This window comes from Pteronotus mesoamericanus, unplaced genomic scaffold (genome assembly GCF_021234165.1).
Source record: "Pteronotus mesoamericanus isolate MK-2021 breed Mesoamerican mustached bat unplaced genomic scaffold, CSHL_Meso_final contig_78, whole genome shotgun sequence".
NCBI classification, from domain to species: domain Eukaryota; kingdom Metazoa; phylum Chordata; class Mammalia; order Chiroptera; family Mormoopidae; genus Pteronotus; species Pteronotus mesoamericanus.
Window position 1 is genome coordinate 16,139,997 of NW_026555258.1, and position 25,863 is coordinate 16,165,859.

The window sequence follows — 25,863 nt, forward strand, 5'->3', positions numbered from 1 at the left end:
TTTCCATTTAGTTGCAATGACAAAAGAAGTTTCTAAACTAGATGCAGCTAAAGCAGTCTTGGCCATGGAATTCCCATCCCCCTGCCCCCTCTGATAAACAAAATAAATACATTCACCATTACTATTTTGTTTTGCAAGAGAGGAGGCTTTGGACCTTCACTAATCCTGCTTCTGCCTCAGGACCTGCCAACACTGGTGGGGCTGACTAATGAGTTGTTGGCTAAGGGTGTGGAGAGAACATTGAACTTGGAGTCTGATGACCTGGGTTGGATCTCCGTCTAGCCATCTCGTAGATTTGTGATCTGGGACAAGCCATTGACCTCTGTTTCTTTAGATGGGATGGGGGAGGGAACTACTGACAGCTCTTCTAAGCTCCCTCCTCTTGGAATGTGTGAAAAGACCCTTTGGCACCTAACAAGTAAGAGTGCCTGCGTTACAGATGTTTGGTGAATGAATGAACAAATGAGGACGGCAAAACTTAGAGAAGATCCAGACGTGTCCTTAGCCCCTAAGTTTATCCAGGAAAAAACAAACATCAAAAGAATTAGCAAATCTAAGTATCCTTTACTGGCCATAGCCATAATTTGTTAATTTTGACACGTGAAAAATATTCTTCCCTTTTTCTCAACTTGTGACCACGTGTCACTAGTTGACTTGATTCAAAGTATGAACTAGAAGTGGGGTAGAAACATGGAAATTATAGCAAAAGGGGAGTATATTTGAAGGGGGAGGGGAGCTGATTGGCTTTAAGACCAGAATAGAGTGGGATGTAGGGAAAGGGCCCAAATCCAACACGAAATATCCAATATAAGAAATTCTTGGCCAGTGGAGTCAGGCCCTGCTAAAAAAAACCTTGCTCTATCACATACTAGCTTTGTGACTTTGGCCAAATTAATTAATCTCTTTGAAGCTCAGTTCTCTTACCTATGTAATGTGATAATATCTATCTCATAGGCTTATTACAAGATTTACACAAGATACCATTGTCCGGCACCTGACAAACTCTCACTAATCTGCTGAGCATAGAACACATTCGATGGTCAATCGGGTATCTGTCCGTGTTTGTGGAGACTTGTGCTATCCCGGCAGAGTCAGTGCTGCTAACCTGAGTTCTTTTCACTCCTCCCTTCTTTCAGAGGCTCTGCCCCTTCTGGAAAACCTAACCATTTCCGACATTAGTCCCTACGGGTTCACAGTTTCCTGGATGGCATCGGAGAATGCCTTTGACAGCTTCCTAGTAACGGTGGTGGATTCAGGGAGGCTGCTGGATCCCCAGGAATTCACACTTTCAGGAACCCAGAGGAAGCTGGAGCTCAGAGGCCTCATAACCGGCATTGGCTATGAGGTTATGGTCTCTGGCTTTACCCAAGGGCACCAAACGAAGCCCTTGAGGGCTGAGATTGTTACAGGTATTTTGATTCAAGTGAGCCATTTTCTTCTCTTCCTGGTTTCCTACCATGTAATCCATTTACCATATCACCATGGTTTTAACATCTTTGTCCATGTTCTCTACTTAATCCATAGATGTGGCTTGTTCTTTTATGCTCCCCCCACCACGTTCTCCCTTGTCTTATGTCTCTAATGAGCACTCCCCTTCTCCCACGTCACAAACGAGAAGGTCGAAATGTTTCCATTTGGTGTTCCAAATCCATTAGACCATGTCTTTTCCGTAGCTCTTGTGTGTTTAGTGCACATCACCTTCCCCTGTGTTCATCCTGGCTGGTCCCCAGCTACATTTCAGCCTTCTCAGAAGAAATATAACAATATGTTTGAAAAACTTACAACATTCACCATCTCAAAGTTTCAACCGTAATCTTGACAAACTTACCAGGTGGGCTCATCATTGCAGAACAAAGAATCCACTTATTATATTGGTAATCACTAATATCATGGATATTCTTCAACACAGACTAAATCCATAATTTTCTCAAGACTAGTAATTCCTAGAGAAATAGAGCATTAACAACGTGAACCATCCAAAATCTGTGTTTTCCAAAGTCTTTCTAGAGATTGAGACTTCTGAGAAATATTCAGAAGTCCTACATGGTGAAAAAGTCCCATGCTCAAATGTTTTGGGAACACTGACTTCAATATAGTTTAAAAGGATCCTTCACCACAAGACTTTAAAGAACATCCTAATATGCATGTGTCTCTCCAAGAGGGATTTACCCAGGCAGTATTTCCCAAACTTACTGGACAATGGATACCTTTTAAGGAAGAAGATCAAACAGGAATAGTTTGCTGTGAGTACACTTTGGGAAACACAGCTGTAAATTTATGTTGACGTTGAGTTTTGTCTAGTTCAGGCAATCCAAGATAGTACCTTGAGTCCAAGTATTTAGTCCAAAGAGGTTCCAAGCCTCAGTTCTACCATCTTAACACTTATGTAATGGTTAAAAAAAGCAAGCAAGTCAAGAGTAGGAGCCTTCTTTAGTAAAACAGCTCCAAGAAAAAAGCAAAAAGATCATAACATTTATATCATTTTAAAAGCCATTTTGCTCATGATCAAGGGAAATATAATCAGCAGTATCATCATGGGCAGCTCTACAGATCGTTAATGCTGGTTTATTTGTTTTTTCAAAAAGAAAAGAAAAAGATCTCACAGAGGATGGGCACTCAGCCACTGGAAGACAGAGAGCAAATGTAAACAAGTTACTGGCTTTGAACTTGTTTAATAATGCAAGGGAGGGCCAATGCTGAGTCCAGATGTGGATTTATAGAATTGCTTTTAGACAAAACTCACTTATGCAAGTACCCCCTCGGTTTGTATTAAATGTGTCAACACCATCCTCCCCCTATCCTAGGCCTGCTAGACTTGTTCACGTTGAATAATTTTACTTTCCGTATCTCAGGACACTCGTATATCTGAGAGCACGGGCATCACTGCATATTGCTATCCCGCTGGAGAGAAGCTTGCGCACGTTGATAATTGATGTTGTCTTTCCTCCTTCCACCATTTTCTCCCCTTCTAGAAGCCGAGCCAGAGGTTGACAACCTTCTGGTTTCAGATGCCACCCCAGACGGTTTCCGTCTGTCCTGGACTGCTGATGAAGGGGTCTTCGACAGTTTTGTTCTCAAAATCAGAGATACCAAAAAGCAGTCTGAGCCACTGGAAATAACCCTCCCTGCCCCCGAACGTACCAGAGACATAACAGGTCTCAGAGAGGCCACCGAATATGAAATCGAACTCTATGGAATAAGCAGTGGAAGGCGCTCCCAGCCAGTCAGTGCCCTAGCCACAACAGGTACTGTACAGAAGCAGGAAAGAAGGGAGAGATGTCACTATTGGGGGTCGTCTTCCTGCAGGGCTAGGACCTTACAGGAGCTTTGGGCGCAGACTTCAGATCCTGGCTCTTTCGGTTACAGACGGGGAGACCGCGGACAATTTGGCCGAGTCTCTGCACAAAGAAAAAGTATTATGCCATTTATTTAGTAGTGTTGTGAGGATTAAATGAGGTAATTCGCAGAAAGCGCGTAACAGGACTGGCACACAGTGAGGGCTCGGCAAATGAGATATATTTACATATTCATTGTCATCATTAATACATCATCATCATTTCAATTATCACATGTTTTTTCATTCCAAAAATTTTTCCTTCTACCAATTATTTCATCATTTTTTATCCAGAGATATACCTCCTTGTTCTTTGGTCAAATGCTTGAATTATATTGTGCAGAGGTAATGGGGAAGTAGTACCTCCACCTATAAAAATTGGTATTTATAAAATGCTATGTGTGAATAAACCGTACCATGATCAGGAAGGAAAACAAGGAAGCAGACTTGGTGAACTCTTGCCTTTCTGGATGCTCGCTAATTTTACTCGGTACTTACAGCAACTCTTCAAAGGCACTAGAGGAGGAAATGAAAACCCTTTTCCATATGAGTTGTTGCAAGGAGAATAAAGGAAGATGGTTAAAAACATGGCTAATGATAATAATATTATGAAAACTGAGATGACTCTTTAGAAGGAAAAGGAAAGACCTACAACAGGTGGGGTGAGTTTCTTTACAAAATTGAGAGAAATGGAGCCATATAGCCTTAGCTAGAGGTGGCTGCTTCAAAGAGGAACCAGAGGAAAGAATCACAAAATCATAGGAAGAGGTAGAGGGATCAGAGAAAGGATGCAGCCCAGCCTCTTCTGTTTGTGTATGAAGAACCTGAGGCCCAGAAAGGTAAAGTAACTTGCCTAAGGTCACACAGCTAGATTTAGGGTAGAACTCAAATGCCAACTTATTTTAATACTACTAAATATAAGCATGCTGGATGACAGATAACCAATGACTATACGGGGTGAGGCAAAAGGAGGTTCACAGTTGCGAGTACACAAAATACACGTTATTCTTGTATTATTATTTATTTATTATTGCATTATTTGCTGTACAAACAACTGTCAATGGACTTTTGCACATCCCTGTACGTGCCACCTCCGGCAAGCATAGCGCACACCTCTAGCCAAAACCTCTTTGTCCAGAGATGGGTATCTCATTATGTCCCATTCCAGGGCTTAATGAGCTCCAAAAAGCCACCTGTAGAAATCACAATCTGTATTTGCAGAGGTGGAGGGAATGCTGAGATCCAGGCAGTGACTCAGGGGAAAACCCTCTTCCGCACGAACAAGGACACCCCCCGGGGGTGCAGCCCCTGGTCTCCTCCCCCTGTGGCTGCCCAGAACTCAACTGCAGATCAGAGGCAGAGCCTGATTTTGACCTTGGTTTATAAACACTGGTTTTCAAAGTTTACTTCTAGTTACTGATTTTGTTTTGTTGATCTTTTCTTCTAGAGGCCCTGCAGCTCCAAAGCCAAAAGGAGAATGGGGCGGGGGGGTTGTTGTTGTTTTTTAGGAACAAAAGAAAAGATAGACCCTACTTTTTGAGAAAGCCCTTTCTTTGATTTTTTTTTTCCTCTGGGCCCTTGTAGTTCACAAAGAGATGTATGTGAGTGTGTGTGTGTGAGAGAGAGAGAGAGAGTGTGTGTGTGTGTTTGTACGCCTGTGCTCTGGTACTTAGAGAAAACAGGAGAGGTAACTCTGTCTTCAACCTTGTAAAGTTTCCCTTTTTGTTTTCTCATCCGTTCTCTGTCCTGTCTTCCCTTGCACCATTGTAAACCTTCTCTGTGATGCTCCGTTCTTCTTTTTTCTTATGAAGCTTCTGCAGGTCTTCCTCTTACCCCCCTGCACACCAGCGGCCAGCCCTGAGCGCCCTGGTGGCAGAGATAGTGGTTAGAGGCCACGTAGCATAGGGGTTAGTTAGCCTGCAGTCTCTGGGTGGGTTTCTTAGGAGTCTGATCCGGGCTCTATGTCTTACCAGCCGAGTGGCCTTGGGCAAGTCTCCTTTTCTCTCTGAGCCTCAGTCCCCTCACCTGGCAGATAGAATTTACCTCAAACGTCAGCCATGAAGTTTAAGTAAGAGCACGAATACAGAGTTATTAAGCAGAGTTCCCTTGCCTCTGTAACAAAATGAGCTATTAATGCATTATTATTATTTAATATAATATAACAAAACATAATATTGAGTGATTTAATATAAATCTTATTTTTATTGAGCCACTTGGTTCAAAATTCAAAAATTAAGAAAGGATTAGAGTGACGTTCTTCTTCTGCCATGTCCCTTCCCCCAGGTGCTCTATCCAGAGGCGGTCAGTATTACCACTTTTTTCTGCATCAGCCCGGAAATACTCTGTACAAGCAGAAAAAATTAGACATAAATCTTCATTCTCTTCTACCCTTTTTCAGCACAGCAGTTAACACGCCCACTGTTCCACACCTTGTTGATGTTGGTGTGTGTTGTCTGTGTTCCTTGCTTATTAACAGATCTCAGATCATTGCATACACATTATTTATTTAACCATTTCCCTACTCATGAACACTTAGTTTATGATTTTTTTTTTTTTTGCTCCTTTTATCTGTCATTCTCTGCATTTATAATGGCACCTCTTCCCTTCTGTGGTTTTGTGGTTTGAGCCACTTCTTCACAGTAGCCTTGGACCCTCTGGGGGGGGGGGGGCCTGGAGTTGCCAGGAGCTTCTTTTGCCTCTGGGAAGTTCAATGCCGACAGGCCTCTGACTACCCTCAGGAGGGCCCGCGGAGTAGACAGAAAATAGTTCGAAATCCAGCAACAGAGTAAGATGATTTTTTCATTCTCTTCTAGAGGTTCCTTAACCTGTCCCCCTTGGGAGTCCCAGACATGCACCCCCGAGGTTGATGGGGATAATCAATGCCCTTTTCCCTCTCAGAACATGCCCCGCCTCCCTTGCCAGTCAAACAGCCTCTTTACCCCTCTGCTCAATTCCAGTTCAGGTGCATTTGAACCACACACCACAGTGCTGCGGTGTCATTGTGTCTTGGGGCCTAGGTCAACGAGTCTGCAGAGACGTGTGGCAATCCTCCTTTCCATATGAAGCAGACTCTTCATGCCGAACGAGATGTGCTCAAATAACAAGTAGTCTCCCACACTTAGCTAGGTCTGTGGTCCAAAAATATCATGCACATGGACCCTGAAATTCCACTGCTACTGTACCATTCAGGAGTGCATGATGGATGAGGCTCCTGATTCCTATGGTTGCTTAGACAGTACAGACAACATTGCCATTTTGCAGATGAGAAAACTGGGATTCAGAGAAGATAGCTGTGGCCTCAAGATAACACCTTCTAGAATGGGCCAGGACCTGCATCAACAAAGTTTGCAGAAGAGCCTGAGTTTACATACCTCCCTGGGGTTTTTTTCCCTCAGCGGGCCTCATCTAGACCTTTCCTGGGGGCTACGTCAAAATGCAAAGTTGCCCATGGCGGAAAGAGTCACATGGGAAATAAAAGAGAGAGAAGGCGAATCACATGTACTGAATTCTTACCTCCTGCCAGATTCTGCGCTGGGGCTTTATACCCATTATCTCTGCTAATCCTCAGAACACTCCTTCCTGAGAGTCGGCGCCATGTATCGCTGGACAGCTGGAGCAGCTGAGGCTCGTGGCAGTGAAGGGAGGAGCTGCCCCAGGTTGCACAGGCTCTCCGTGGTATTTGGACAATCAAGATCTTGCAGGCCCCAGAGCCTTTGTGGTTCCCAAAGCTCTCCCAGGAGAGGACAAAACCCCACGCAGCCACAGAGTCTGGGGTTGGCTACCAGGATGCAAGAGAAAGCTGTAGGAGGGGAGAAAAAAGATAGAAATGAAGAGGAAAAAAACCCTCTCCAAAGTGGTCTGTGGGTTTCAGAACTTAATGATCAACGTGGGTTGGAGAAGGGAAAAGATGAAGCGAGGTCCCTAGAGACCTGAAAATTGTTTCCTGAATTCTCTGGTTAAGCATGGTCAGCTAAAGAGGGCAGAAAGCTGTGCCAAAACATACAGAGAGAAAGCCAAAGGACACTGGGTTTGCAGGAGGAGGTATTTATGTAGCAGGAACCGGTCCCTGGGCGTGGCTTTCTCCGCAGGTAGACCCTCTGTCCGTGCTGTGTTTACTTTGGTGATGGGCCCAAGGTTACTCCCCTGGCTCTGGACCTCCATCCAGTTCTGGGAATGGGTTTGCCGAGGTCAATTTCCATGTGAACATTATTTTGAGGATGCCGGGGTTGTACTCAGTTCTAATGCCCAGTCTGGGACCCAGAAAGGTCACACCACAAGAATGTTCATTGGAAAACTGACCAAGCCTCAGTTTACTCCTCTGTCAAATGGCTAATGATACCTTCTTCTCAGGGTTTTCTAAATGAGGATTAATCCTTATAAATTGCAAAGAATTATGCTATTGTCAAGTCTTGGTATCATTTAAGGAAAGCAACTAGAAAGCCAAAGTTTGAAAACAAATGCTAAAAATACCGAATCAAATGAGAGTGTATTTCAAGCTGAGAATCCACTTACCCACACTCGCTTAGATGTCAGCTGAGGCGCTCATGTTCTCCCTGAATGAAACCAAATGGCAGCTCCACAGCCCGGGACCCTGCACCTGAATGAAACAATGGTTGTTTCCATCAAGTCAGTAACTTGACCACAGATTGTCACGTTCTCCATCCTGAATCTGGAGACAGGCTAGGAGCAGAGCTGAATTTTCCTGGATAAGGAACCCAGGAAGAATCTTTGATGAGCAAGATAGTCACCTAACTGTTTCTGGGTTTCTCCTGTGTTTTCTCCTTGACAGCCATGGGCTCCCCGAAGGAAGTGGTCTTCTCAGACATCACGGAAAACTCGGCTACTGTCAGCTGGATGGCACCCACTACCCAGGTGGAGAGCTTTCGGGTCACCTATGTGCCCATTGCCGGAGGTAGGAGACTCAGGGAGGAGGCCGTGAGGTAGACGGGGTCTGCCTGGGGGGTTTGGGTAGAATAGTGAGGAGACCCTGACCATTCCTGTCCTCCCAACCACATTAATATTGGAGACCATCTGGGTCGACGTCATCTGTAAAGTGCCATGAGGTCCTGGGAAGAAACTACCTAGGGAAGGTGATTTTATGAAGACCTTTTTCAGCCCTGAAATTCTAAACATCTATGAAAAAGAGATCCCCAATATTGTGTCCCCACAATGACAGAAGACATGAAATACATTGGCCTTTTCTCTTGGAGCACATTCATCTGAAAAGCTGGTCTTGGCCTGGGTGTATCTGAGGTTTGTGACCTTGGGTCCCCACAAAATGTCTGCCTCAGCAAAGAATGGGAAGGTGTGACTTAGTAGAACTGGGAGTTCTAGTTCAGAGCACATGGGCTGTAATAAAAATGACCACGGAGGAAGCACAGTCAAATCTGTCTAAAAACATTTGGGAAGGTAGTGAGCTCCTTGTGAGGGGTCGTGTGTCCAGAGAGAAGGCTTGGCTACTTCCTCAGAAGAATGCTGTAACGTCTCTACATGGAGTCTAACCAGCTGATGTCCAGGTTCCTCACCAGCTCCCAAATTCTAAGAAATATAAATTTTGGACTTTTTAATAACTGGAAGAGTACAGACTTGATTATGACCATCTTCTCTTCTTAAAGGGTAGAATCCCTGCTGGTAAGGCAGCCTATATATTCCTAACCCAAAAGAATGAGTTAAATATGTTAGATATACATCATAGTAAGCTCCCCACGTTCTTTGTGAGAAAAACAAATAAGATCTGCACATGACAGCTCTCAACTGAACGGAAATTTGCCATTTTTAGCACATTGTGACTTCATGTTTTTTTCCTTCCCTGGCTTGGATTTTGGCATCTGCCTGGATGGAAAAATATATTACACAAAAAGTAAGACCTCTTCTCTTATGCCAGACGGCAGGAGCAAATAACAAGTCAAGAAAATGGTATTGGATGTGGTGTCATTTCCGAATCAGACACGCCCATTCTTGGGGCAACGGTGAGGGCGTTTCCAGGAGGCTCCCCAGTCCCCATGTTGCTTTACTGTGTCCCAGGTACACCTCAAGTGGTCACTGTGGACGGCGCCAAGACTCAGGCCAGGCTGGTGAAACTCTTGCCCGGAGCCGAGTACCTCGTCAGCGTCACCGCCGCCAAGGGCTTCGAGGAAAGCGAACCCGTCTCGGGAACCTTCACCACAGGTGTGGCTCTCACTGATAGCATTTTTGCTCAAGACTCAGCAGCTGGGAAAATGTTTCTGTTTAGGAAATCTTAGTGGGAAGAGATTTGAAGCATCACATGCTTCATTTCGGGCCCGTCCCTATCCTCCTATGAGCTGGGGAACCTTGATATTTATCCTTGAACACCCTGGGCCTCCGTTTCCTGGGGCCATATGGAAGAAAAAGCCCAAGTTGCGGGGTCACACTGACTTGGGTTGAAATCCCAGATTTACCACTTCTAGATACATGAGCAGTCAATTCATTTCTTCCGGCTCTAGTTTCCTTCTCCGTGAAATGGGTACAATCCTGCTTCCTCGGCTATAAGAATCACATGAAACAATATAGGCAAAGCATCTGTGTATGAGATGACTGTGCACGATCAGCCTCCTCCCCCGTCCCCACCTGGTACCAGCAAATCACCAGGGGCCTTTCAAGGCAGGTGCTTCACACAGATATGTTACGGCGACAGCTGCAAAGTTATTGCTCTCAACTGAGCAGCCTGCTGTCTTCCAGGCAGTTACTAATCCCTTTGCACTGAAACCATTAAAATGGCTGTTGTCATTCCCATTTTACAAAGGAAACAACTGAGACCCAGGGCCCTGTAACTAGTAAATGCTGGAAGCACATTTCAGCTGAGGTCAGTCTCACTCCGAACTCTGTGCTCTTCTCAAATAAAGGATTATTTTCCTATTATAACCTGATTTAGACAGCACACAGTAAGGAGGGGGAAATAATGAATTGCATTGAAGGAGAATGAATTGGAAAATTTCTCTTCAGGCAGCCATGTCTCTAAACAATTTATCCTTTGATTTATGAGCAATTACCCAGTCTAATCCATTCAAGGATGCAAAGAATGGGTCTTGTGGAAATTTTAAAAATACCCTAATAGTCTCAAAGAGTTTATAACATGCAATTAAAACATCCCATCTGAACTCAGAGTCCTATCCACCCTGCCACACAGGCCCTTATTTCCCCCATAGAAATCTTTCATCCATGGATCCTCCACGGCAGCAGACAGCGAAAGCTGGATGGACGCCTTTCTTCCCAAGGCACCAGTGTCCTCGTCAGTTAAGGGGGGTTCTGCGCAGGCATGATGACGCAGGATGGGACCTGGAGCAGATGATGTGGGCCCCCAGAGTCACCCTGCCACTCCCGACTGTCAGGCCAATCACTGCCTCTCTTGGGGTTCAGGCATGTCCCCTGCAAAATGAGCTCCCGACAGCTGCCCTCCACCCTCTGGGGGCTGTCATCCTGAAATGGTTGAGTAGTAAATGGGAACACAAGAGGAAAATAGTCGTATGTAGCTTGGTGTCTAAGAAGGCGGTGTTGGGTAGCAGCCGTAGTCAGTTAAATGGGCCAGGGCCCTGTGAATATTCACCCTTTCTCAGAACACGTTGTTTGGAAACCATATCTATGACTCCAGATAACTTAAATAGTCTATCAATAACACCAGCAATTGCTCAGCGCTGCCCCTAGCACGTGTCACACACACACACCGTCCAGTTCATTCTTACAACAACCCCTCTTTGACAACTGAAGAAAGTGAGGTTTGGAGAAGGGAAATGACACAGCTCACACAGACCCTAGACAGAGAGGCCAAGGCGGAACCCGGTCCCCAGGCCCCCCGAGCCCAGGTCCATGTCATCTACAAGCCACCTAACCAGAGCTCTCACTCAAAACCCAGAAAAGCTTCAGGCAGCCTTCACCCCAAAAGTTTCCTCTAAGTTCTTTCCCTTGGGAAAGTGATATGAACTATAATGATAACCTTGTCATGTGTTCAGGCCTTTCCATTTTGTACAGCATCTTTCCACCTATAATATCATGTGACCATCAGAGGAACTGAGGATACTGCCAGACAGAATGAGTGTGCCCATTTTACAGATGGGGAAATGGAGACCCTGAGTAACCTGGCCACCAGGGGAGGAAGCCTTGACTCAAACCCCGGTCATCCTGGCTCCCAGGCCAGGACTCTAAACCTCCCATGGGGCTGATACTGTGTCCCAAACCAGGAGTCCAGGAGCAGTGAGTCCAGCAGAACAGCTGTGGTCTGAGGTCCTACCCCATGATTGCCTATCTCTCCAACACATCACCATCTTTCTTTGCAGCTCTGGACAGCCCCTCTGGGCTGGTGACAGCCAACATCACCGACTCAGAAGCCTTGGCCATGTGGCAGCCGGCCATTGCCCCTGTGGACAGTTACGTCATCTCCTACACAGGGGAGAAAGGTGAAGTTCTGTCCAAGACCCTTCCCACCGTGAGGGTTGCCTGTTCTTCTGTAAACTCTCCACACTCTCCCTCCTCTGGCTACATTTGGTAAAGGATGACAGAAATGCATGGGGAGGCTGGGAGGCCAGCGGTGTCCCCGTGGCCCTCAACTTCCATCTCAGAACAAGGGCTGGGTGCGTGCGGTGTGGTGGGGCCTGACCGGCGGGTGGCAAGGAGGCCCTGTCCATAAGCCACTGCTTGTTGTCAGGAGAAAGAGTTTCCGTGCTGTAGTTTTGTCAAGGAAGTCCAGTCGCCCATTTGAAGAAAAAAGGGAACGTCCCCAGCCTGCTCCTCATCTCCCGCAGGGGTCTCCACCTGCTGGCAGGAGCCACCTTCTCTAAGCGGCAGCTCTTGTCTCTTACAAAGAGGGAGTTCAGGACCCTAATCTTTTTTTTTTTAATTTATTTTTTCAAATACATTTGTCTCTGCCTACTCCCCACCACTTTCCCTTGCCCCCTCCCTCCTTCCCTCCCTCAGCTCTTCCCCTTTGGTTTTGTCCATGAGTCCTTGCTATATGTTCCTTGACTTTCCCCTTCCCTTTCTTTTCCCCGCCCCCCCCCCTCCTTCCCTCTTGTCTCTGTGGATTTCTTTTCCTTTCAGTGTTGCTGGTCTTATTTTCCTTGCATCTTTGCATTGTTGGTTAGGTTCCGCTTATAGGTGAGATCATATGGTATTTGTCTTTCGCCCCCTGGCTTATTTCGCTTAGTATAATGTTCTCCAGTTCCATCCATGCTGTCGCAAAATTTAGTAGTTCTTTTTTGGACCTTAATCTTAAACAGGCTACTTCAGGTGACTCTGGGAGCCTGGGCTTCTCAGGGGCCACAGAGGAGGCCAGCGGTAGCAAGTTTGATAGAGAAGTCAGACATTATTGTTTCTTGTCTTTGCAAGCATCTTTGCTAAGGTGTTTGGTTGGCAAATTAAACACCTCTTTTATTAAATTCAAATGCAAATAAGAGAGGGGAGAAAGAGAGATTCCTTTCCAATGAATGAGCCCATACTTTTATAATGAGCTCCTCTAGGGGAAAAAAAGTGTTACTATATTAATCTCAAAGCATGTGCAAGTTTCATATTTGATGGTTCAGTGGTGTTTTACTTTCAGTGACAAGGAGAAGGCTCCATGATCTGTGTCCTGGGGCCTCTGAACATCTGAACTCAGACCTGGCACCCACCGGAGAGTTCTTTGTGAAGACAGGGCCCGGGGGAGGGAGTGGAGAGGGGGAGAGGTGTTTGTGTTTATTCTTTTTATTCTTCAATTCATAAATATTCTCTATACACAAACTCTTCCAAGTCTGAGAAGGTGGTGTTGTCTCACCTAAAATGTGTCAGAATATAGTTCACGGGAATCATGGAAATTCTGGGTGCCTAGGAAAGGGCTTGGTCTGGGGTTGGGAAGGGGGGGTTCACAGATGATGTGGTAGGGTGACCGATCCGTCCCAATTTGCCCAAGATTTTCTGGTTTTTTCACTCAAAGTGCCACACCCTGAGAAACTCCTCAGTCCCTGGCAGGCCAGGATGGTTGGTCACCAGCAATTAGGAAATGAACACATACACTTGGGCACTGGTGTTTGGTTCCCACAGTTGGACCTGGCCCAGTGGTGTCTGTCACCCTATCGTTGTGGTCCCCTAGCCTAACAACTCGACAACATCTGTCAAAGCATAAAAGGACATGTCAGTAAGTGGAAAGGAGAGGGACAACAAGCCCCAGGACAGATTACATGTGGGTGGCCCGAGGCTTGAGGACGCTACAGCACAGCTCCTCCAGCTGTGCCTGCACCGTCTGGAAAATTCTCCTAACCCCCGGTTCCCCTTTCTTCTGATTTGGTGCCTGGAAAAATTCAGTCTCCATATGATAATCCTTTGTATATGAGGTGAATGCTCAAGAGAAAGAAAGGGGCGTGAGTCATTTCAGGAGATCAAACCTGCTTGTCTTCAGGGTCACTGAAAGTGTCTGTGTTAGAAGGAGGTGTGTGCACTGTTGGCCGAGTCTGCTACTGGCTCAGACCAGCAGAGGTAACTGCCTCGGTGTGTGTATTTCACGTTTAGTGCCAGAAATTACACGAACCGTGTCCGGGAACACGGTGGAGTACGTGCTGACCAACCTCGAGCCGGCCACGGAGTACACGCTGAGGATCTTTGCAGAAAAAGGGCCCCAGAAAAGCTCGACCATCAGTACCAAGTTCACAACAGGTACAAAGCCACCAAGAGCCTCTACCTTAAACAGTCACCTCTCCAACTTCTCTCTTAAGTCACATCTGTGCAATGTGATAACGTCTGCCATTAGCTAAATTCACCAGTGCCCACCCAATCAGCACCTGAAGAAACACACCATTTCCTTTTGAACTGAAATGACCTGTTCTCCTGGTGGACTAGAAAACCATTTTAAAAGAAGAGCCTTTAAGTAGAAAACCAGTCCCCACTGGCCCTAAATCCAGTATTTAATGATTCATGTTCTAGGCAGGGAAATATTGTAAGAGAAAGATATTTCAGGCAAGTTTGCCTAGATGTCCATTGGTTTTTTTATACATTGAGATCTTTTAACACATTGTAGCAAGCAGGGAAATGGAGGAAACATCTTCTCAGTAGGGGTGAGCAGCAATATCAGTGCCCAGCTGTTCTCTTGTTTAGGAACAAGGGACATTGGTAATATGTCTTTCTCTCCCAGTCCAACCAAGGTCAATCAAGGCTGTGCAGGGCTCAGGAAAACATGATCCTTAGGATGAGATGAAGCCCAGAGGATGTGCGTCTTTGGAGAGTATATGGCTCAACCTCCTCATTTATAGATGGGGAAGGTTCCATCCAAGTTCATATGGGACAATGGTTTAGGACTTGGACCTATGCTTCCTGATACCCTGCCGGCGATTTTTGTCTTACACTTGCTGACTTATTTGCTATTGAATGTCTTATCTTCTCTAGACCTTGATTCTCCAAGAGACTTGACTGCTACTGAGGTTCAGTCGGAAACTGCCCTCCTCACCTGGCGACCCCCGCGGGCACCTGTCACCGGTTACCTATTGGTGTATGAATCTGTGGATGGTACAGTCAAGGTATCTTGAAGTGTATAAACAAGCCTCTACTGCTAGTTGAAACTGTCATGTTATCCTCAAAGTAGGGAATAATTATCTGGGTGTGTTTCTCTATCCCAGTGCAACTGAGAAACTGAAAAAAATATATATTAATAAGGACTGGACATTACTTCTGAATCATATCCTCCAGCCTCTCATTTTCATCAGACTCCGGTTGTAGTAGCCAGCCAAGGTCAAGAGCCACTGTGCATAAGACTGGAGAACAGTTTAGAAGCTGGGTTTTTTGGTCCTTTAATACGTTATTGAGCAAAGGCCAAAGGTTTCTTCTTCATCTTTGCCACATATAGTATATTACCTCCCAGGCGGCATCACTCCGTTACATGTCTGAAATGCCTATCACCATGGTCTTATGACAAGAATGGTTAGTGCTGTTTACAGAAGTGGTTCGTACTATTTATTTCTCTACCCAGGAACTTTTTTCTTTTCCTTTTTACTTTGAAATAACTTTAGACCTTCACACAAGTGAGATTTTCCCAACTTAACCTTCTAAAACTTATTATTGAGTTTTTAATTTCAGTCATCATACTTTATATTTCCAGGATCTCTTACTTATTCTCTGCACATTCTTCTGTTTCTAGCATATTGTTTGCATTTTGTACGCCACCTTCTCTTTATCTATGAGAATATGTTATTGTTATTTTATTCAACAACCTGCATAGTGTTTCTCCCAAGTTCTTTCATGTTTCACTGCTGTTGGTTTGGTTTAGGTCTCCATCTTTCATGTTGGAGACTTCCACCCAATGTCTGTTGGTTCTTTTGTACCGGAGCCAAGAATGAAACAGCTGATTGGGAATTCCAGTCACGCAGACAGGGCTTGTCAACTATGGGGCAAGTACCTAACAATTTCTTTAAACACTTTTTTTAAAAGATTTTATTTATTTATTTTAGACAGAGGGGAAGGGAGGGAGAAAGAAAGGGAGAGAAACATCAATGTGTGGTTGCCTCTTGTGCGCCCCCTACTGGGGACCTGACCTGACCCAACCCGCAACCCAGGCATGTGCCCTAACTGGGAATCGAACCGGAGACCCTTTGATTCGCAGGCCAGCACTCAATCCACTGAGGCACTTCAGCCAGGGCAAGTACCCAAAAATTTTTATGAGAGACTCCCAAGTATCAGTACTGTAAGCCCTTTCTCTTGAGCTACTCAGTCTCTCCAAAGGATCCTCCAACTCCTACAAACCAGGCTGCCGGCAGTCCAGCTGGAGAAAGAGGGCCCCCACTGTGCACAAATCTTCTGTCACTAGCGTGATACCTCAGCCTGCCCCGCAGCTAGCCCTGCTGGATTTGGATCCGGAGACTCTTCTCTGGCTCAGTCTTTCCGGAAACGAGACCTCAGCTTTCCGCCTGGACTGGGGAGGACCGTCGCGTGGTCTGTTAGAGCTGGGGGGTCTGTTTCTCACACAAAGCTTTTAAACAAAGTTTCGTTCAGCCATGACCCACACTGACCTTCAAAGGCGTCTCTGCTCTTGCATGCATTCCATTCCTGAACTCGCTGGGTGCTCGGGCATTCATCACCGAGCCTCTGACTGGCTCCGCCCACTTAGCCCCCAGTGTTCTCCGTTCAGTCCCTCAGCTATCCCTCCTCCGCACACTTTCCATTTACCAGGATTCCGTTGACACCACATGCCTGGGGCTGTCTCCTCTGCCATGTCCCTCACTTTGTGGGTTTACACTTTATATCCTTTCATTCTCATTTTAGTGGGCATCAGGGGCCAGTAGAGAGAAACTGGCATGACCAGCCTGCCATGTTTAACCGGAAGGGGGCACACATTTCTAGTTACCATCATGGCCCTGCTTGGAGTTGGTGTAACAACCAACTCACTCCCCATGTGAACAGAGGCAGGTCCCTTACTGTCTCTGGGTGGCAGTGTTCACATACCTATAAAATGATTGCGTTGGACCCACCAGTCTCTAAGGTCCCTTCCTGGTCAGGCAGTCTACGATTTGGTATTCACCTAAAGTCATGGGTCTCATTTCAATCTATCCTAATTGCCTAGAAAATGACTTTGCACAGCAGCTGAGAGAGCTTATAGGTAATTGTATCCCCAAGTAATTCAATGAACCCAGCTTTGTACCGGATCCTTCCCCAAGGACCAGACCTGGGAGCCACACCAAGGTCACTGGGTCACTGGTATCAAATGAGCACTCACCACTCACCTGGTTTACTTCCCTTCATGTCCAATTCCCAGCTTTATGTGGGTCACACCAGAAAATCAGCCTGGTACAGGACAGAAGAATCGTGGACAGGATATTGGGGGACCATTCTCTGCCACCAATAAATTATAGAGTGAGAGCAAACTTCTTAGCTTCTCCGAGGCTCCACCCCTATTGGAAGAATCAGGATAACTTCACCTGCTGAGTGTGAGGATGGAAGAGAACCTTCCAAGGGCCTCCAACTGACTCATGACCACCCAACCCCAGCCGGCTGTGTCCGCAGACTGTAGAGAGCACTACTGTGCTTAGTTAGCTAGGAATGCAGGTTGAATTCCAATCCCACACACAAAGGTCATTTGCTAAAAGATGACTTCACAGGCATGGGAAGCTAAAAAGGAGATTTGAAAAGAAAGAGAGTTTCCTGCAAATTGAAACTGATCACCTCCTCTGGACAGCAGCACAGTGACCAGTCACAAACTGCAAGCGTACTTAGCTTGCAGGTGTGTGCCACAGCCACACACGCCTTCCTCTCCCGGATGCCTTTGTTCTAGAGGAGAGGCGTGCTGGGTCAGCTCAAGTCTTCACATGCCCTGCCTACTGAGCGCTGTAATCACCTCCTGACTGAAGAGAGCCCCAGACTGACGGGGCTTCAGAATCCTCTGGGGAGTTTCTTAAATATGCACCTGGCCAGGCCCCACTTTCGGCCCTTATGATCCAGTCAGCCTGGGATGGAGCTCCGGTGTTGCATTATAGTAAAGCTTTCCAGAGGGCTGTGAAAAAGAGCCATATTTCGGGACCACTGATATAACTGTCTCAAAGTCTAAACCGTTTGTCATTTGTGTAATTCACCTTGCTCCCAGATTAATTGGGTCCATGTCATAAACATTTTAGGAATCTCTATTTCTTATAATAATAAACTTTAAATTCCATAGAGTGGCATTTAAGGCCCTTTGTCATCTGGTCTTTTCCCACCTTTCCTGTCACTCCCCCACCAAACACCAAGGGTGGCTGAGGTAGGCCGTTGCCTTTTCACATTATTTTAATTAGCACTGCCTCTTCCGGCCCCAGGACCTTTGCTCATGCTGCATTCTCCCTGTCTCCGACATCTGAGAAGCAAGCATGGAGCTGGCACAGATTGGGACTCAGTGGATTCTTGTTGAAAAAAGAAATAATTGGAAAAAAAAGCAATAGATGGATGGGTGAATAAACTAATGCATCGTCTGTATCTTAAGGATTTACGTGGCCAGAAGTTATATCCTTTCTTCTGCCCTTAGGAAGTTATTGTGGGTCCAGAGACCACCTCCTACAGCCTGGCGGAGCTGAGCCCATCCACTCACTACACAGCAAAGATCCAGGCACTGAACGGGCCCCTGAGGAGCAAGCTGGTCCAGACCATCTTCACCACAAGTAAGGAGCTCAGGGATCAAACGTTGTTAGCAGAACCAACCCTCCTCTCCTCCTCTGACTGCTCCATTAAACTTTTCTATCAACTCTCTAAAAAGGATCAGTTCCCTGCCACTACCTGGAAGCTCAAGGAATGTGGGTGCACGGGATAACAGGGCTGGTGGTGAGAGGGACGGAGAGTCAGTAGTGAGAACATCTGGATTCCTCATCTCCACCACTTGCTCTGTGTGACTCAGGAAAGTCACTGCCATTCTACAAGCCTCAGTTATTCCATCTATACAATGGGATTAATAACCATCCCTTCTTTACAAGAACTGTGTGAGGATCCTTGTATTGTATTTGACTTCTAGCCCACTGTGTGGTCCATTCTCAGGGCTCATTATAAGCTTAGGGTCCCTCTCTTTCTTTCTCAGCATGTCAGCATTTACAAACCCTGTCCAGAGTCAAAATCACACACCATCCTCCCACCAAACTGGTGCAGTGGGCCAGGAATGCCATGCCCAGTTTTGGGCGGGGAAACAGAGGCTCCCAGAGACTCAATGACCTGCTCAAGACTACACCATGGGTTAGAGTCAGACTTGGGCTCAAGTGTTCCGGGATCAGGAAACCACCTCTGCATCCTGCCACTGGGCACCTTCTGTGGATGGCAGATGTGCAAAGTGTTCCACTGGCAAATAAGAGGAAGCAGCCATTCCTGGGAAGGGAGGAGTTGTCCTTTGGGGGGCCTTGAACCTGCCCTTCACACTTCACTCTGGTCGCTCCACACACACCTGCTGATGGAAGTGCACAGGCAAAGGTACCTCTTTGCCAGAACTTAAACCAGGTGCTGGGACCACAATATGAGTGTACCCTAAAGATGACCTAAGACAAGGGCAGTGAAATAGGCAAGAACACAGCTGATGCTGCAACCTCAGGTAAAGGTAAAGTACAGTGGTACAGTGAGGAGTCACGTCAGAAAAAAGAACTGCTCTGGCCATCAATTCTCTGTGCCACCTGCTAAGCACAGACCCAAGACTGTATCTATCATGGTTTTAATTTTTTGCATCACATTGTTGTACCTGGAAATTCCCTAGGCATTCTTGTTTCCCCCATCTAAGATTTCCAGGCTCAGGGCAGCTAAGTGACTTCTCTGGCACCCCAAGACAAGGAAGTAGCAAGTTAAGGACTGGAACCCTTGTCTTCGGTTTCTGAGTTGTTTGATGGCGCTGCGTGCTTCCAGCCTAATAGCGTGTCCCGATGCACCGTGAGCCACCCGCAGGGTGCTAGGAACCCCGCTGTACTGGCCAGTACCCAAGTGCTCATCTGGTGCTACCTGACTGCTCCAGGCAGACCAAGGCCAACCGCACACATGCCCGTCACGGTGGCTTAGCCCTCCTCCCCCTGACATCGCTGATGACTTCCGTCAGCATGAGGGGCTGAGATGGATGTCATCCATAAACTCTATGCCTCACTGCACCCTCACAAGATAGGTCTTGTCCCCCTCTTGCGCATGAGGGAGCACCGTCTCAGAGCGGGTACGTCATCCAGCCAATAAAGAGCAGGGCTGAAGTGCGCCAGCTCCTGCCCCCGTCCCCCTGCTCTGACAGTCCCGCTTTCCTCTCATCCCGCAGCTGGACTCCTGTACCCACTCCCCAGGGACTGCTCCCAAGCAATGCTGAACGGAGACACGACCTCCGGCCTCTACACCATTTATCTAGACGGCGATAAGGCCCAGCCTCTGGAAGTCTTCTGTGACATGACCTCTGACGGGGGCGGATGGATCGTGAGTATCCCTGAAACCTCAGGCATGAGGGATTGGGGCAGAGGGCACATGGGGGCAGGAGGGGTGGGCGTCCTCTCCCTGCACTCTGACCCCGAGGTGCATGAGGTTTGTCAGATAGTGCCTGTCACACAGAGACATTCAGGGATTATCTCTTAAACCAAGGAATGGGAAAGAAGCTGGGGAGTAAAGAACAGAAGAAAATCATTTTCTTGCATTTTTACCTCACCTGATCCTCAGCTCTGTGATACATAAAAATGACAGTGGTCATAAACTCACTATGTGTGTTAATTAGCACATGCTATCTACTAGGCACTGTGCCACGAGTTTTATATGAATTATTTCAGTCTCTACCATGCGATCTGGGCAGTATTTATAATTAATAAACTTTATTTTTTATTGTTGTTCAATTACAGCCGTCCCAATTTTCCCCCCATTGCTCTCCCCTGCCACACCCACCCTCTGCTCCCTCTGTCAATCCCCACCCTGTTGTCCAAAGACTTAAATAAACTTTATTTTTTAGAGCAGTTTTACGTTTGCAACAAAAGTGAGCATGTGGTACAGTGAGCGCCCAATACCCTGGTCTCGCACGCACAGCCGCTCCCACTATCACCATCCTGCCCCAGGATGATGCATCTGGAACAAGGGATGGCCCTACATTGACACACCATTAGCACTTAGAACTGAGTGGTATTTTTAGTCCCTCTCCTTCAAGGGAGGACACCATGGCTCAGAGAGGGGAGGTGACCTGTCCAGAGTTACCTGGCAAATTAGTGACGGACAGAGCTGGGGACTGGTGCTTTTCCCGCAGTCCAATGTCCCCCCTCTCAAGAAGATGCCCTCCCCCTCCTTCAATAGCTCACGTGCACCCAGGTTCACTGGTTATGTTTATAGGTGTTCCTGAGACGCAAAAATGGGCATGAGGATTTCTATCGAAACTGGAAGGCCTATGCTGCTGGGTTTGGAGACCGCAGAGAAGAATTCTGGCTCGGTAATGCAGCCATGCCCGTCTGTGTCCCAAATGTCCACGTCTGCCCTCCTTGTCATGTCCCACAGCCACCTATGGGAGAAAAATGGAAGAGGAGGGAACAGTTCTCTTAGTAGACTCAGAATCTCAACTTCTCAGTGGAAAATACTTTAAATTCTCTGGGTCATTAAAAATAAAAATCTGGTCAACGGAGAGCCAACAGCCGGGCCTTAAGAATGAGCCCAGCCTTCGGTCATGCCCTGAACCACGTATAGGATCGTCTTCTCTGACACCATTAACTGCTTCTGTTCTGGGCTCCCAGGGCTGAGATGGGCTCTTTATAACCATCACCTCTAAGCACCCCTGCAAGGTACAAAATTCCCATCTTGCCCAGGAATCTAGCCAACACTGTAAGCATTTGAGCTGCACTTTGAAATCTCCCAGACCAACACTACAAAGGCACTGTCTATTTATCCCCACAACTGACACTGTCCCACAACCTCCCTGCAGAGGGCACTGTCCTGTGCACCAGCGCCCGGGTGGGGAAGGTGGATCCTACTATTATTACCCATTGCCTTACACTTGCAAGGAGCTTTTGAGTTTATAAGGAGCTTTTTTCCACCTTATCTCCTTTGATCTTCACAATACCCTGGTGGTTGGCAGGGCAAAGCTGTCAGCTTGGTATTACCTGAGGCTCAGAAACATCACCTGTTTGGCCTGGTGTTGCACCTGAAAGGAGCAAACCAAGCTGCAAGCCCAGGTCTGTGTGTGACACGACCGTCCTTAGTGTACACAGCCCCGCTCTGACATGGTGGAGTAGAAGTAATGGCCTCGGTCACTTGGGCTTCCGCATCAAGCCCTGCCTGTCATCCACAGGGCTGGACAACCTGAACAAAATCACGTCCCAAGGGCAGTACGAGCTCCGCGTGGACCTGCGGGACCACGGGAAGACAGCCTACGCCGTCTACGACAAGTTCAGTGTGGGGGACGCCAAGACTCGCTACAAGCTGAAGGTCGAGGGATACAGCGGCACAGCAGGTAAAAAACTGCAGGACCGGGTTGTGTTTTTAGCTGATTCCTCCACTCTTCATCCCCTCCTTCATGAATCCATCCATAAATTGGATCAACAGATATGGGAATCCCTACTGGGTGCTAATCTGGAATAACTGCTATGGTGTGTATCCAACCTCTCTTAGCCCTCCAAAAAGACACCTATAATGGGGGTGGGGGGTGGGGAGTCTGCTGGTAAAGGTTGCCAAAAGCCAAGCACAGTGAAAGGAGAGGAGCTCTTTAGAAAAGAGGAAGACCTAGGGGCAATGCATCCCTCAAAGAATTCTGACATTTTTATTACCTGGCAATAAATACCTCTCTGGTAGAGTTAGCTTCCGGCAAAAGGGGCCTAGTAACAGGGCAAACAAAGACACTGACTGAGCAGCAGGAATGAATGCTCCCCATCCCTGCCGCCCCTGCCCCCCAGAGGAGCTGGGATGTGTCCCTGCATAAAGACAACCTTTACAGGGAGCATCTCGCTCATCAACGCCTACCTGCCACGCTCAAGCTCTTGGCAGCTTAAAAGCGTGTCTGAGCCCTCTGACAACTTGCTCCAAAGAATCAAGCTTGTATGCCGTGGCTTCTGATATTCTTATGCACAGCATTGACAGGGTGGAGAGCGAGGGTACACAGAAAGGGCACTTAAATCTTCCTAAAATTTAATGTATTAAATTACAAAGTAGATTCCCAAAAAGCACTATCTTTAAATGGGCTTTTTTGTCTAAGAATCAGGGAATGCTGGTCCCATAAACACTTTGAAAAATAACTATATGATACATATCATATTTTAGTTATTTTAGGCTATTTGCTGACATCTAATATCTGAAGGGTTTGGTTCTAGGTATGGCTCTAAATATTTGTATTTGGGGGAAAGCATTCATAAATGCAGATTTCTCATGTTACTCAGTGGGCTCCTTTATGGAAAGGGAATGCAAAAAAATCATAAAAATAACAACAATCTTAACTATTTGCTCAACACTCTACCTTTCTAGCATACACCTTCATATATGGTCCCAACAGCACTCTTAGGTGGATAGAATCAATATGCTGGTTTCATTTTATAGATGGGAAAACTGAGGTTCAGCAAGAGGCTTGACTTGTGCAAGGTCATGGCTATGGAATGGAGGAGAAGGGACTTGAAGCTGGACCCTCCAAAGCCACCCACAGCCCTCTTTCTACCACATTACGCTGCATCCATCAAATGGGTATCCTTGGGTGATACTCATATCCCATCCAGTCTTATATGTGATCCTAAATCTGGGTCCGATGTTCAAGGCAGGCCTGCCCCAGGGCCTTTCCATTGTCACTGCTGGTTCTGCCCTTCACAGACCGCAGGAAACTCCAACTGGGACCTCTCAAGTACATACTTTCTCTCTCCCAGGTGACTCGATGGCCTATCACAATGGCCGATCCTTCTCCACCTTCGACAAGGACACGGACTCAGCCATCACCAACTGTGCTCTGTCCTATAAGGGCGCCTTCTGGTATAAGAACTGTCACCGTGTGAACCTGATGGGCAGATACGGAGACAATAACCACAGTCAGGTGAGTGGGTTGTGAAGGCCCAGGGCCAGGCTGGGGAAGCTGGCTGGGGGTGAGACTAGGAGGCAGGAACCTCAGGTAGATGGCGTGTCTTCCCCAGCAAGACACGCAAGGAGAAACCTCAGTGGCACTGCAGGTCAGGTACAATCATAGACATAGCACGTGTCAACTCTCAAAGATCCTGATGGGAACCCCTGGTCGAGTGGACTCCAAAACAGACAGCTTTTCTCAGACAAAGTCTTTGAACCCCCCAAAGGACAGCAGATTCAGTGGAGGCCATCCAGGTGGAGCGGGGCAAGAGCAGGTGTTTTCTCCATCTCATTACGTTGCCGGTTAAACTTCCACTCTGTGCATTATGGTATCGCCTTCACTGCTTTCCCCCTAACATCGGTGTAGTACAGTCTTCCTGGAAAATCAAAAGCCACATGCCCAAAGGAAACCACTTTTTCACCCCCCCCAATCAATTTTGGAAGAAGAAGGAGATCACGTAAAAGGCCACCGAGGAGGGACGGGAGCCCGGTCCCAACTCCAAATCTGCCTCAGCAGCTCTGACAGGCCCTTCACAAATTCACTTCCTTTCACGGCATCCTTTCAAGGCTGACATTACCAGGCCTTAAGAAAAATAATAAAACTGAGGCCCAGAAATATTTGATAACTTGGTCGAGACTTTATGTCTCAAGCAAGAGCACTAAGATTTAACCCTATATGCCAGTTTCCAAAATGGACATTGCGCCTATGGTCTTTCTGCCATTCCATACCAACCCCTACTAAAGTACTTTGTAGGAAGCTTGTGAACTATAGTCTCCCCTGCATGGAGTTACTCAATCCTGTAATCTCCACTCAGGATCTCAATTCCTTTAGCACCTTTTCTAATGATAGTAAGTTTCATCAGCCATCACTTTGTTTAAAGATGGCAGATCAAACCTCAGGTGGCTTGTAACGAAAGTCGAACAACTGAGTCAGATCCTGCCAGCCCCTTTGAAAGTTTTCACTGCACAGATTAAACAGACAGAGAGGCAAGAGACAGCTGTGAACTACCAAATAGCGACGATGAAACAGAACTCGTTACGTCAACCAAATAGCAACCCTTGCCTAATGAAAACCAACCTGGAGGCCTTCTCTTTTTTGCAGGGTGTTAACTGGTTCCACTGGAAGGGCCACGAACATTCAATCCAGTTTGCTGAGATGAAGATGAGACCCAGCAACTTCCGAAATCTCGAAGGCAGGCGCAAACGGGCGTAAAATTCAGGGACAACTGGGTGAGAGAAGTGTAGGGCCCAGAGGAAGACAAGAATTTTACCAAAGTATCAATACAACCCATCCAACCGTCATCAAACCACACCTGGGCACTTGGCAGGAGCTAACGTTGACCATGGAGCATCGGGGCCAATGGCGGGAGCTCTGGCCTCCGCACTCCGCGATTCCTTCCTTCGCACCAAAGACAACAGTCTCCAACAGGTTTCTGTTTTGTTGTTCAAAATCAGCAAAACTCTTCTAGGGACAACAGCACAATGGTTTCCCTTCTCTCGGGTGGCTCTGGGAATGGAAGAGGGGTGGGCTGTACAGTGGTAGTTTGTTTTAGGACCAGCTGTATTTTACACAAAGCTGTATAATTAATTATCACTATTTTTGTTAGCAGTGATTCAATGTGTGTCATTGGGAGCCATGCCAGTTTTTTACATTTCATACTACAGACCCCAGAAAAGCAATGCCGTTTCCATTTTAAGGATATAATTAATGTTATTAATATAATAATGATGATGATGATGAAAAACTAAGGATTTTTAAAGAGATCTTCCTTTCCAAAACACACGTGGACAGTACCTGATTGTATTTTTTGTAATAAAAGCACAAGTACTTTTAAATTGAGCTGTTGTTTTGCCTTTTGTTGTTGAGCTTGAATTCCACGAAGCCATTGCGTCTGAACAAACGGAGGATACTGGAAAGCAAAGGTGAGGCGAGGGGTTGGGGCGGCGGCGGGGTGGGGGCGCAGGGTGGTCAAGTGGGAGGCAAAGGGTCGGAAAGGAGAGAAACACATTTTTGGACAAAGTTGAACATGATCAGAAAAAGCTCACAACTTAAAATTCGGCTTCTCGTTCAGTATTTCCAAGACAAATTG

The 25,863-nt window shown here is 46.7% G+C and overlaps 1 protein-coding gene across 1 annotated transcript in view; it reads left to right on the plus strand.

Moving 5' to 3' along the window:
- Positions 1-25,468, plus strand: part of TNC (tenascin C) — an 87,630-nt gene extending 62,162 nt beyond the window's left edge. The window contains exons 16-28 of the mRNA XM_054584908.1: positions 1,137-1,409; positions 2,973-3,245; positions 8,124-8,246; positions 9,359-9,502; positions 11,626-11,745; positions 13,829-13,972; positions 14,699-14,829; positions 18,297-18,429; positions 20,037-20,188; positions 21,080-21,176; positions 22,029-22,190; positions 23,584-23,747; positions 24,876-25,468. Coding sequence (XP_054440883.1) covers positions 1,137-1,409; positions 2,973-3,245; positions 8,124-8,246; positions 9,359-9,502; positions 11,626-11,745; positions 13,829-13,972; positions 14,699-14,829; positions 18,297-18,429; positions 20,037-20,188; positions 21,080-21,176; positions 22,029-22,190; positions 23,584-23,747; positions 24,876-24,986 — 2,027 coding nt within the window. The 3' untranslated portion in view covers positions 24,987-25,468. The remainder of the gene's footprint in view (positions 1-1,136; positions 1,410-2,972; positions 3,246-8,123; positions 8,247-9,358; positions 9,503-11,625; positions 11,746-13,828; positions 13,973-14,698; positions 14,830-18,296; positions 18,430-20,036; positions 20,189-21,079; positions 21,177-22,028; positions 22,191-23,583; positions 23,748-24,875) is intronic.
- Positions 25,469-25,863: the final 395 nt, after the last annotated feature.